At 40.6% G+C, this 12,663-nt stretch overlaps 2 protein-coding genes across 5 annotated transcripts in view; one reads left to right on the top strand and one right to left on the bottom strand.

The window, feature by feature from the left end:
* The window catches only part of NIPA2 (NIPA magnesium transporter 2), a 32,892-nt gene extending 24,592 nt beyond the window's left edge, over positions 1–8,300 (top strand). For all 3 annotated transcript variants that reach the window (XM_038532563.1, XM_038532562.1, XM_038532561.1), the window contains one exon: positions 6,627–8,300. In XM_038532563.1, coding sequence (XP_038388491.1) covers positions 6,627–7,261 — 635 coding nt within the window. In that variant the 3' untranslated portion in view covers positions 7,262–8,300. The remainder of the gene's footprint in view (positions 1–6,626) is intronic.
* Positions 8,301–9,906: 1,606 nt separating this feature from the next.
* CYFIP1 (cytoplasmic FMR1 interacting protein 1) overlaps positions 9,907–12,663 on the bottom strand; it is a 76,738-nt gene continuing 73,981 nt past the window's right edge. For both annotated transcript variants that reach the window (XM_038532560.1, XM_038532559.1), the window contains exons 29-30: positions 12,392–12,539; positions 9,907–10,071 (exon numbers count right to left, since the gene is read on the bottom strand). In XM_038532560.1, coding sequence (XP_038388488.1) covers positions 9,907–10,071; positions 12,392–12,539 — 313 coding nt within the window. The remainder of the gene's footprint in view (positions 10,072–12,391; positions 12,540–12,663) is intronic.

Here is a 12,663-nt window from a genome sequence, read left to right as displayed (position 1 = left end):
TCATAAAATTCCCCTGGGAAGCCATCTGGCCCTGGACTCTTGTGTCTTGGGAGGTTTTTGATGACTGCTTCAATTTCCTCCCTGGTTATTGGCCTGTTCAGGTTTTCTATTTCTTCCTGTTCCAGTTTTGGTAGTTTGTGGCTTTCCAGGAATGCGTCCATTTCTTCTAGATTGCCTAATTTATTGGCGTATAGCTGTTCATAATATGTTTTTAAAATCGTTTGTATTTCCTTGGTGTTGGTAGTGATCTCTCCTTTCTCATTCATGATTTTATTAATTTGGGTCTTCTCTCTCTTCTTTTTAATAAGGCTGGCTAATGGTTTATCTATCTTGTTAATTCTTTCAAAGAACCAACTCCTGGTTTTGTTGATCTGTTCCACAGTTCTTCTGGTCTCGATTTCGTTGAGTTCTGCTCGAATCTTTATTAACTCCCTTCTTCTCTTGGGTGTAGGATCTATTTGCTGTTTTTTCTCTAGCTCCTTTATGTGTAAGGTTAGCTTTTGTATTTGAGTTCTTTCCAGTTTTTGAATGGATGCTTGTATTGCGATGTATTTCCCCCTTAGGACTGCTTTTGCTGCATCCCAAAGATTTTGAACGGTTGTATCTTCATTCTCATTAGTTTCCATGAATCTTTTTAATTCTTCCTTAATTTCCTGGTTGACCCTTTTATCTTTTAGCAGGATGGTCCTTAACCTCCACGTGTTTGAGGTCCTTCCAAACTTCTTGTTGTGATTTAGTTCTAATTTCAAGGCATTATGGTCTGAGAATATGCAGGGGACAATCCCAATCTTTTGGTATCGGTTCAGACCCGATTTGTGACCCAATATGTGGTCTATTCTGGAGAAAGTTCCATGTGCGCTTGAGAAGAATGTGTATTCAGTTGAGTTTGGATGTAAAGTTCTGTAGATATCTGTGAAATCCATCTGGTCCAGTGTATCATTTAAAGCTCTCGTTTCTTTGGAGATGTTGTGCTTAGAAGACCTATCGAGTATAGAAAGAGCTAGATTGAAGTCACCAAGTATAAGTGTATTATTATCTAAGTATTTCTTCACTTTGGTTAATAATTGATTTATATATTTGGCAGCTCCCACATTCGGGGCATATATATTGAGGATTGTTAAGTCCTCTTGTTGAATAGATCCTTTAAGTATGAGATAGTGTCCCTCTTCATCTCTCACTACAGTCTTTGGGGTAAATTTTAGTTTATCTGATATAAGGATGGCTACCCCTGCTTTCTTTTGAGGACCATTCGAATGGTAAATGGTTCTCCAACCTTTTATTTTCAGGCTGTAGGTGTCCTTCTGTCTAAAATGAGTCTCTTGTAGGCAGCAAATAGATGGGTCCTGCTTTTTTATCCAGTCTGAAACCCTGCGCCTTTTGATGGGGTCATTAAGCCCGTTCACATTCAGAGTTACTATTGAGAGATATGAGTTTAGTGTCATCATGTTATCTATTCAGTCCTTGTTTTTGTGGACTGTTCCACTGAACTTCTTCTTAAAGGGGAATTTTAAGAGTCCCCCTTAAAATTTCTTGCAGAGCTGGTTTGGAGGTCACATATTCTTTTAGTTGCTGCCTGTCTTGGAAGCTCTTTATCTCTCCTTCCATTTTGAATGAGAGCTTTGCTGGATAAAGTATTCTTGGTTGCATGTTCTTTTCATTTAGGACCCTGAATATATCCTGCCAGCCCTTTCTGGCCTGCCAGGTCTCTGTGGAGAGGTCTGCTGTTACCCTAATACTCCTCCTCATAAAAGTCAGGGATTTCTTGTCTCTTGCTGCTTTAAGGATCATCTCTTTATCTTTGGAATTTGCAAGCTTCACTATTAAATGTCGAGGTGTTGAACGGTTTTTATTGATTTTAGGGGAGGATCTCTCTATTTCCTGGATCTGAATGCCTGTTTCCCTTCCCAGATTAGGAAAGTTTTCAGCTAGAATTTGTTCAAATACATATTCTGGCCCTCTGGCCCTTTCGGCGCCCTCGGGAACCCCAATTAAACGTAGGTTTTTCTTCCTCAGGCTGTCGTTTATTTCCCTTAATCTATCCTCATGGTCTTTTAATTGTTTGTCTCTTTTTTCCTCAGTTTCCCTCTTTGCTATCAACTTGTCTTCTATGTCACCTCGTTAACCCTCTTCCACCTCGTTAACCCTCGTCGTTAGGACTTCTAGTTTGGATTGCATCTCATTCAATTGATTTTTAATTTCTGCCTGATTAGCTCTAAATTCTGCAGTTCTTCCACCTCGTTAACCCTCGTCGTTAGGACTTCTAGTTTGGATTGCATCTCATTCAATTGATTTTTAATTTCTGCCTGATTAGCTCTAAATTCTGCAGTCATGAAGTCTCTTGAGTCCTTTATACTTTTTTCTAGAGCCACCAGTAGCTGTATAATAGTGCTTCTGAATTGGCTTTCTGACATTGAATTGTAATCCAGATTTTGTAACTCTGTGGGAGAGAGGACTGTTTCTGATTCTTTCTTTTGAGGTGAGGTTTTCCTTCTAGTCATTTTGCTCAGTGCAGAGTGGCCAAAAGCAAGTTGTATTGGGAAAAAGAGAAAAAGAGAGGAGAGAAAGAAGAAAAGAAAAGAGAAAGAGAAAAAAAAAAGGGAAGAAAAAAAAACGAAAAAAAAAGAAGAAAAAGAGAAAGAAAAAGAAAGGAGAAAAAAAGGGGGTGAAGGAAGGAAACAAATCAAAAAGCACAAAAAAAAAAAAAAAAAAAGAACCACGGGGCAGTATCTTCTGATTCTGTGTACTTTAAGTCCCTTGGCTTCTCCTGGAAGTTGTCAGTCTAGCTGGTCTTCTGGGGGAGGGGCCTGTTGTGCTGATTTTCTGGTGTTAGCAGTTGGGGGAGCTGCTGTGCCCCTGCCTGGTGCAGGGCTCAGTGGGGGGTGTTTACCCCGTGAGGCCCCAGGAGGAACAGCCCCAGTGGCGGGGCCAGCTCTGGAAACCTGGATTCAGCTCCGGCAGGAACTCCGTCTGCAGGGCCTGGAGGCTCCGGGGCGGGGCCGCTGCTCTGCTCAGCTGGGGCAGGAGCGTCCTCGCTGTCCTGGGCCCTCCCGGCCTCTGCCTGTCCCGGGGGAGGCCGGATCCTGGGCTGTGTCCCGGCGCCCTGTGCCCCGGAGCCTGCGCTGGTGGATTCGCGCTCCCGGGCCGCGCAACCCCCTCCGCGGAGCTGCCGCCCGAGCCCCTGAGCTGGTCCTGGAACCGCGCAGCCCCCTCCGCACGGAGCCTCTTCCTCTGCCCGAGCCCTCCCGAGCTGCTCCCGAGGCCCCGCAGACCCCTCCGCGGAGCCGCCGCCCGAGCCCCTCCGAGCTGCTCCGGGTCCCGCCGTGCGCGCTGCAGCCCTTAGGGAGCTCGGCGCACTCTCCTGGGCGCGCAGTTGCTGTTACTGTCCCGGGGAGCCCGAGGGCATCCCCGCCCTCCTGGGTCCTGCTCCAACTCCCCACGAGCCCCTTTCCGCCCGGGAAGGTCGGTGCAGCTCCTGCTCCTCCGGGACGGGGCTCTCCTGACCTGGGGACACTCGCCCCGGCCTCAGCCCGGCTCCTCGCGGGGCCCCTCCCCATTGGAGGCCTTTTGTTTCTTTACTTCTTTTTCCCCGTCTTCCTACCTTGATAGAAGCGTGAACTCTTCTCACTGTTGCATTCCAGCTGGTCTCTCTTTAATTCTCAGGCCGAATTCATAGATTTTCAGGATGATTTGAAGGTTTTCTAGGTAATTTGGTGGAGACAGGTGATTTGGGGACCCTACTCTTCCGCCATCTTGCTCCTCCCCCCCTATTTTCTGTGAAATTCTTCTTCTTCCGTTGACTGGACCTCCTGAACCATACAGTGACTTGTTATATATATATTTACCCCCGTTTTTACCATTTTTCCTTTTAGCTCTGCCTTTTGGGAGATTTCTTCAGTATTGTGTTCCAGCCCCTTTTTGAATTTTTATTTCTTCTGTTACATTTTTTAATTTCCAAAGAGCTTGCTTTCGTTCTTCAGTTTTGTGTGTGTGTGTGTGTATGTGTGTGTGTCAAAAAAACCCACAGCATGAAATTCACCCTCTCAATATTTCACAGATGTACAGTACATTATTGTCAACCACATGTGTTTTGTTGTGCAGCAAGTCCCTGGAGAGTCCTGGTTATTTAAAAAAAATTTTTTTTTTTAATTTTTATTTATGATAGAGAGAGAGAGGCAGAGACACAGGCAGAGGGAGAAGCAGGCTCCATGCACCGGGAGCCCGACGTGGGACTCGATCCCGGGTCTCCAGGATCGCACCCTGGGCCAAAGGCAGGCGCCAAACCGCTGCGCCACCCAGGGATCCCTTTAAAATTTTTCTGCAAACTTCAGTATCAGGATTATTTGTGGGCTCTGTTTTTGCTTTTGTTTTCAGTCACTTAGTTTTGTCTTTAAGCAGTTTTGATTAAATGCTGGATATAGATTATTAAAAAGTATAAAGGCTCTAAGTGATTTTTTTTTAATTCCTTCAGAGAGAACCAAAATTTCTTTTGTCAGTAAGATATGAGTACAGCAAGTCACCTTTAACTTGAAATATTGCTTCAATCTTTGTTGGGGCTGATTTCTTTCCATTTTGCCTGTAGTCTTAATCATAGCTCTTTTCTCTCAGCTGATAGCCTAGGATGTTTACTTGGACCCTCCACCTGGGTGAACTTTGAATGGCAGTGTTCGTGTTGGCATTCCAAGACTACAGGTGTCTTTTCAGCTCCCTGGCTTTTTCAGCAGGCTGTCCACTTGGCTTCTCAGACCTGGGCATGTATAGCTTTATGCCCACAAATGCCTTAAGGGGGAGTTGCACACAGAAATTGGGACTCAGTGTCTCTTTAGTTCCTGCCTTTCTAGAATCTTGGCCCTGGTGTCCCAGCTGCCTAGACAGTCCCAGATTCCAAGTTTTTATTTTTACCTAATCTACTGAAACTTCCACAAGCCCCAGGTCACCACTTTCTGCTGGTTTTTATGTCCCTCCTTACTTCCTGCTCTGGAATTGGCAGTTATTGCAGGGAGAAAGGTGAGTTTTCACCTTACCTTTTTCTCCAGATTTTGGCCTTTCAAGTTCTGGCCTCATCATTGTCTCTTTGAGGATGCTAATGGTAGTTTTACTGTTTTAATGTTTTTGTAGGATGATGATTTATCTGTTGTGAAGTTTTCCTCTGCATAGAGCAAACAAAGGCTTTGTGTTTTTCTGTTAGTTTTGGTGCCTCTCCTAGTGATTCTTGGCTGCCTTCTGAAAGTCAGGCATGTCACATTCCCAGCAGTGTGTCCTGCCTGAGTCCTAGGAGGTGATGGGAAAAAGGGAGTTAGACCTTGCTCTAGCCCTCTATTTTAGTGTGGCACCTACACACTCACCTGGCCAGAGTCCTCCAGTTTGCTGTGGCAGGAAGAACAGTCAGTCAGATACTCAGAGCTGAGCAGAGTTCCTGGGGTCTTAATGCTGAATAGATTTTCAGCCAGGTCTTCTGTTTTGTCTGTTCTTTACCCTGCTTCCAGAGGTACATTGTACCTTTGTAGTGTTCTGTGCTGCAAACTGAGTTACTTTACCATCTTTTATCATTGCTGATGTGGGTGGGATTCAGTTTTCGTGGATGTGCTGTATCAGTTATGAGTTTATCTTCTGTTTTCTGGCTTCCATAATGTTGTTGCTATCATCTCCTATATCCATTCGTGCTTTTGTGTGTCTGTTTAAGAGTCCTGTTACTACTTATTAGCAGACTTTAAGGAGTGAACAGAATAAATTCATGTGACTTCTGTGGCATTTTAGCAGATGGTAGTATCTATATTATAGGGTAGTTGTAAGGAATGAATCAGTGCAAATTGCTGAGAAAAGTGCCTGGCCCATGATGCTACACAGTTTTGGCTCTTACTATGCTGGGTTCAGTTCTCCATATTGAACCAGAACCCTAACAGTATTTTTGATTCTTACTGATTTACTATTTACCCCAGTGGTTTTCTCTAAATATTTAAAAAATGTACTGCTTTTAGGACAAACTTGATTTGTAACTGTTATTTTTATCATCTATAAATTGTTGAGTGTTCAAGGTCATTTCATAATTTTTGTCCACTAGTTTCTGATTGTTTCTGTTCTTGGAGTTAAGAGCATTCCAATGGGTGGAAAGTAGCAAGATATTCTAGTGTAGATGGCTGCAAATCAACATGATCTCCATTTTCTATGACCTAATTATTTCTAATAATTATTTCTAATATTTCTATGACCTAGTTTATGAATATGAAACATGGTATAATTGTCCAGCATATACATCTAACTAAACTTTATGAGTGTAGGTGCGCCTGGGTGGCTTACTCAAGTGTCTGCCTTCGGCTCCGGTTGTGATCCTGAGTATGATCCTGGGGACCTGGGATCAAGCCCCGTATTGGGCTCCCTGCTAGGTGGAGAGCCTGCTCCTCCCCCGAGTGTTCTCTCTCACTCTCCCTCTCAAATGTATAAGTAAAATATTTTTAAAAAATTTTAACAAAATTTTTATGAATGCACTTTTGCTGGGACAGCAAGAGAAAGCTAGTATTTATTTTAAGGCCACTCCTTTTCTCCTTCCTATTGAGTTAATATTTATTTTGGATTTTCAGGGTTTTTTTTTATTCTGTATTTGGCTAAACACAGTTTTTCTTTGCCTCCAGGTTTTGTGGTCTTTGCAACACTTGTGGTCATTGTGTCATTGATATTAATCTTCGTGGTGGGACCTCGCCATGGACAGACAAATATTCTTGTGTATATAACAATCTGCTCTGTAATTGGAGCATTTTCAGTCTCCTGTGTTAAGGGCCTGGGCATTGCAATCAAAGAGCTGTTTGCTGGAAAGCCTGTGCTGCGACATCCCCTGGCCTGGATTCTGCTGCTGAGCCTTATAGTCTGTGTGAGCACACAGATTAATTACCTGAACAGGGCCCTGGATATATTCAACACTTCCATTGTGACTCCGATATATTACGTATTCTTTACAACATCAGTTTTAACTTGTTCAGCTATTCTTTTTAAAGAGTGGCAAGATATGCCTGTTGATGATGTCATTGGTACTCTGAGTGGCTTCTTTACAATCATTGTGGGAATATTCTTGTTGCATGCCTTTAAAGACGTCAGCTTTAGTCTAGCAAGTCTCCCCGTGTCTTTTCGAAAAGATGAAAAAACAATGAATGGCAATCTCTCTAACGTGTATGAAGTTCTGAATAATAATGAAGAAAGCTTAACCTGTGGAATTGAACAGCACAGTGGTGAAAATATCTCCCGAAGAAATGGAAATCTCACAGCTTTTTAAGAAAAATATAATTAAAAGGTTAATCTGTAATTGTCTTATAAAAGTGATTTTGAATATCAGGATGTGTCTGAAAAAGCATTGTTCTCAAGAGACAATCTTTTTTAAAGTTTCACTGATTTGGACCAAGAAATTATTTTTCTTATATTTACATGATGGTAGCTCACTAAAATGACCTCAGTACATGGCCAATTTCTATTAACATTGTATTATTGTAGAGGTATTTTAAATTTTCTTTCATCAAAATCCAAATGCACTGACAGTTTTAAGTCTATAAAAATGCTTTATTTTTACATTGGTGTTGAAAATCTGAAATGTACATTTTGCCATCCTCACTCATCAGTCCCTGACCATTTGAAGGCTTTTTGACTTTAAAAGGAGCATTTTTCTAATTGGTTATCCTATGATTTACCTTACCTATAAAAATAACTCCTGTTTGATGAATTAATTTTGAAATGTTAGCTTAAAGAAGTCCTAAGTTTAATGAAGAAAAACTCAATTTACCAAACAAAAAAAGGAAGTTGCACATTGGAGAGGTTTCTCATGCTGTGACTTAACAGCACACATTTGATGGTCTTCCTACTCATTGATGGCACCTTGCTAAACCAGCACATCCTGCATCTGTCAGGCTATATAGCCTGACTGGTTTCATCCTTCACTTATTCTAATCCCTTGGTACCTGGAACCTTGACTACCATTTTACATCAGTCCTTGTACTTCTCAGTATATTTTCATAATGAGTTATGTTGTCATTTAGATCTTCTAACAACTCTGGGAAATAAAGTCAAAAGGCTAATTTCTTAAATTTAGCTCATGTTATAATAAAAAGACAAATTGAAACAGTTCTTTTCTAAGTCTGAATGCTTAGAATACAGTTGTTTGTAAAATATGGTTTCTTTGTACTCAGTAGTTTACTTTTAGTTTGTTCAGACCAGTATGTAATTTGGTCTCCTAAAAATGTCCATGAAAAAAATGTTTATGGAAAGTTTCAAATGTGTGCAAAAAAGCAGACTAGTATAATGAACTTCAGCTTCAGAACCTATCATCGTAGCAGTTACTTGGCCTTAAAACAGTACACCATTTTCACGTGTGTAGCAGGAAGAACATGGACTTGGTCCCACTCTGCTGCTCCTCCCCAAGGTCACACAGCTTGACCCCTACTGTGTAACCAGTCACCACTCGTGCCTCACTGTCCTTGTCTGGGGGTTGCCAGAGCATTACTGTGGTGGTGATGGGACCTGTGTCCCATCACACAGCTCTCCATTGGCTTTATCAGGGCAGAGTTAATGGTCTCCAAGTTTCATGACACAAATTCCCCTTTCCCCAGCAATTTTTAATCCTCTGAGCCCTTATACATGTTTTCTTTTCCTGTCTTCCCCATGTAATCTTAGTATCACAGATATACTATGTGTTTAGGTACTGTATATCTGTACTTTGTACATAACAGAGTAAGAACCAATTTTCACCTCCCATGGGTATGAATGCTACTGCACTCAGCATGCATACATTAATAAATTCTTAATTCAACATCTTTAGTACTTGAAGTTGTACATAAATGTTAATTATAAACCAAAAATGTATAATAGAGTCTTAGAGAACTTAGTAATATGAATTACTACTTAAATTTAGCCATTAATTACTCATATTTTCTACTTTCAGTATAGGGTGAGTGGATACTACCTCAGTCTGTCAGAACGCTGCCCCTAGAGTTAATCATATTACCAAAAGCAACATTTTAAGGTAACTTTTTATAAAGAACAGTTCTATTTCATATTCAAGGTTAAATAGTTTACACTTTATTTTCAGTAGCATGTATGATGCTGCTGGATTTTAGGGTTCTGTTTTCAAAGCCATAAGGCAGTTACTCCCTATCATGACCTTCTTGCAAGGCTGAGGGTGACCTAGACTCATCTCCTGGGCCAGGTCTGTGCAGATAAAGATTCTTGCCCAAAGCAGGGAATAACAGCAGTGTCACAACAATAAAAGAATAAACACAAAAGTTTTTATTAGTTTTATTTCTGTAACCTTATTTAAATCATACCTTAAAAATTAAGATTTTGTCACAACTGGATTTAGTAGAAGCAAAGGAATCAAGTTCACTATTTTCTGAAACACTGACACACAAAAGGGAAGGGAACAATGACTTAGAAAAGGTTACTCATAAAAGACCATCAGAAAAATCCCTAAACAAAAGCTAAATAATCATTAAGTTTAATTCTAATTGGTAGTGGATTTTATTACAATGAACTGATAGTTTCTTAAGTCCATAGATCTTTACCCAAACATACTGATCCTTTTGCTAAGGAATAAATGGATGTACTCAGCAGCACTCTGACATAGCTAGCTGTTGGAACATTCCATGGAAAAATGGAAAATAATTCTCTAAGAACATGATGGCAACAATCAGCGGCCAATATTCTCAGACTTGGCTAATTACCAAAAGCATATACAATTTTAGTCTAGAAAAATAGGTCAATTTTATAAAATTAAGCTTTTAATTGAAAAGTACCCCCTTTTAACAGGCACAGAGATACTGAAAAATAGTCCCTAAAAATCTTGCTAAATAGTTTATGATAAGAAAAACATGCCCTTACAGTTATTAAATGCAGTCAGTACTGGGACTCTTCAAAAACATGATGTCCCTGTCCTCAGCTGCTGGCCAGCGACTGGTGTATAGGTGGCTGGAAGCAGCGAACATGCTCCACAGGCGTGCTTTCCCCATCACCAGACTTTAAGTACTTGTCCAAGACAGTAATTATCTCATCATTTAGAATCTGGAACTTGCGAATTCTTTCCACCATCTTCTTTAACGGCTGTAACAGTTAAAATTAGAATGTTTTACTATTAAAAAAGTGTACCTTTATGTTTCAAAATGGCAGGATTTTCACATTTTCTTTTTTTTTTTGATTTTCACATTTTCATAAAAATTATAGCAAACTACCTACTAGCATGTGTGTCTTTAATATACCTATTGGGACAATGAATATGCTTTGCATTTACATTACTGGTTTTATGCTACTGACTACAGGTTTACCTATACAACTTATAGGCCTACTATTCATTCAATACAAAGGTATTAAGAACCTGCTGTGTACTAAAAATTGGGAATATAAAGGTGAAAATAATATGGTCAGTAGGGAAAGACCAGTAATCTTCAGAGTTTTAGATTCCAGCTCTTGTGGACATGTGCTTTGATAGACCCTCCTGGTATAACAGCTGGATAAAGAAAACATGTGCACACACATACACAGGAAAACACTGAAAAAGCATTGTAGGTTTTGTCTATGCAAGAGGCAGAGCAGAAGCCAGGACCTCCCCAGGGACAGATGCTATCAGCAGCAGTGGGATGAGATGGCCTAGGCTGCAAGCAAGCAGGACTATATGTAGAGATTCCCAATAAAGCCAGGACTAGGTGACCCCATTTGGTAACAGTCCATGGATATGAGAAGCAAATAAAAATCTTGGGAAAGGGGAGCTCGGGTGGCTCAGTGGTTTAACGCTGGCCTTCAGCCCAGGGCCTAATTCTGGAAACCTGGGATTGAGTCTCACATCGGGCTTCCTGCATGGAGCCTGCTTGTATCTCTGCCTGTATCTCTGCCTCTTTCTCTGTGTCTCATGAATAAATAAGTAATCTTTAAAAAAAAAAATCTTGGGAGAAAAGCAATCCATGGGGCGCTTGGGTGGTAAAGTTGGTTGAGTGCCCAACTTGGTTTTGGCTCAGGTCATGATTTTTTAGGGTGTGAGATCAAGCCCCACGTTGGGCTCCATGCTCAGTGGGGAATCTGCTTGAGTTTCCCTCAAATAAATCAATCTTAAAAAAAAAAAAAAGGCAATCCAAATTAAGTTCAATTGGACAAGAGCTGGCAAATAAACCTAACACACAAAACACCTCAGATTTTCAGGTAAGTCTCTGAGGCTTCAGATATTAGAATAACATGATATAAAATACATGAAATGTATAAAAATAAAAATTCATTGAAGATAAAATAATCACCACTAAGATTTGAAGAACCAAATTAAACTTTTCAATATGAACTTATATTCAAAATTAAAAACAGATTAGACAGAGCTGAAGTAAATTAGTTACTGTATAATACAGTACTCTGGGAACAGCCTAGAGAGACAAGAAAATGGAGATACGGGAGGTAGAGTGGCCCCTGGAAGACATCCATGTCCCAATCCCCAGAACCTATGAACGTGTTACCTACAGACTTTAAAAACATAGTTAAGATGATAAATTTTAAAATGAAGAAAGTACCCTGGATTTTCCAGGTGAACTCAATCATATAAGAGAAGGAGATATGGTGGAAAGGAAAGTTGAAAGACTAGAAACATAGGTAGGACTTGAGATGTGGGCTAACAGCCAGGAAGAAATAGGGACCTCAGTCCACCTGCAAGGGACTTTGTCCAGTCATCCCCCCGAATGAGCCTGGAAGCAGATTCATCCCCAGACGCTGCATACAGAAACACAGACCTGCAGATACACTGAATTTGGCCTTGAGATGATGAAGGACCCAGCTGAGTCATGCTCTACCCAGATTTCTGGCCTACAGAACTGAGAGAATGAACATCAGTTTTAAACCACTAAGCCTGTGGCAATCTGTTGTGGATCAGGAAACTAATTAGAAAACTAACAGGATAAGGGAGCCAGAAGAATGTTAACAAGCATGTAATTGCAGTCCTAAAAGAGAAAATAGAGAATGGAAGAAAGACTAAAATATTTGGAAAGATAAGGCTGAGTATTCTCTAGAATTCAATTACAAAGAATCCATAAAATGACAAAGGGAAAAAGATCTTAAAGGCAGCCAAAACAAGCAAACAGACAAAACAAAGCACACACAGTTCACTGACAAGCCAGAAGACTGGAATAGTATGCCAATAATCTGAAAATGCAGATCCCATGAGGTTGTATAATATGAAGCAGATCTAAGTACCCTACAAAGAGAAAGAAAATTGAACAATTAGTACTTTAACTGCCTGACTGATTTACTTATCACGTAGATTTAGATTCATTTTGGAAATGAAAAGAAAGCTTAAGTTGTTGTCACCTTACATACTGGGATAAAAACATTCCCCGCAAAAGAACTTTTTTTATAAATACAAATATGATGATTTTGTGAATCTTCCACATACCACATTTTTGATAATCTCATCTTTGCCGTCATGTTTCTGGACTTTAAGCAGATGGTAGCAAAAATCCAGGACAGCGAAGCGGCGCTGTTGCCCAAGAAGGACGATGATCATGCAGCCAGCCCAGTGGAGCCCATCGCCAAAGCACTGCCTACAAACAGGAAGTAGCAAGCTCAATGGACAACCAACAAAAGATTATAAACTCTTACAAATTTGTGTCCAGACATCAATGATCAAGGAATCTACTTGGAACCGGCCAGGACAGGAACACTGAG

The sequence above is a fragment of the Canis lupus genome, chromosome 3 (assembly GCF_011100685.1).
Source record: "Canis lupus familiaris isolate Mischka breed German Shepherd chromosome 3, alternate assembly UU_Cfam_GSD_1.0, whole genome shotgun sequence".
NCBI classification, from domain to species: Eukaryota; Metazoa; Chordata; class Mammalia; order Carnivora; family Canidae; genus Canis; species Canis lupus.
The sequence above is the reverse complement of the archived record's forward strand: the minus strand, read 5'-3'. Positions and strand labels throughout refer to the sequence as shown.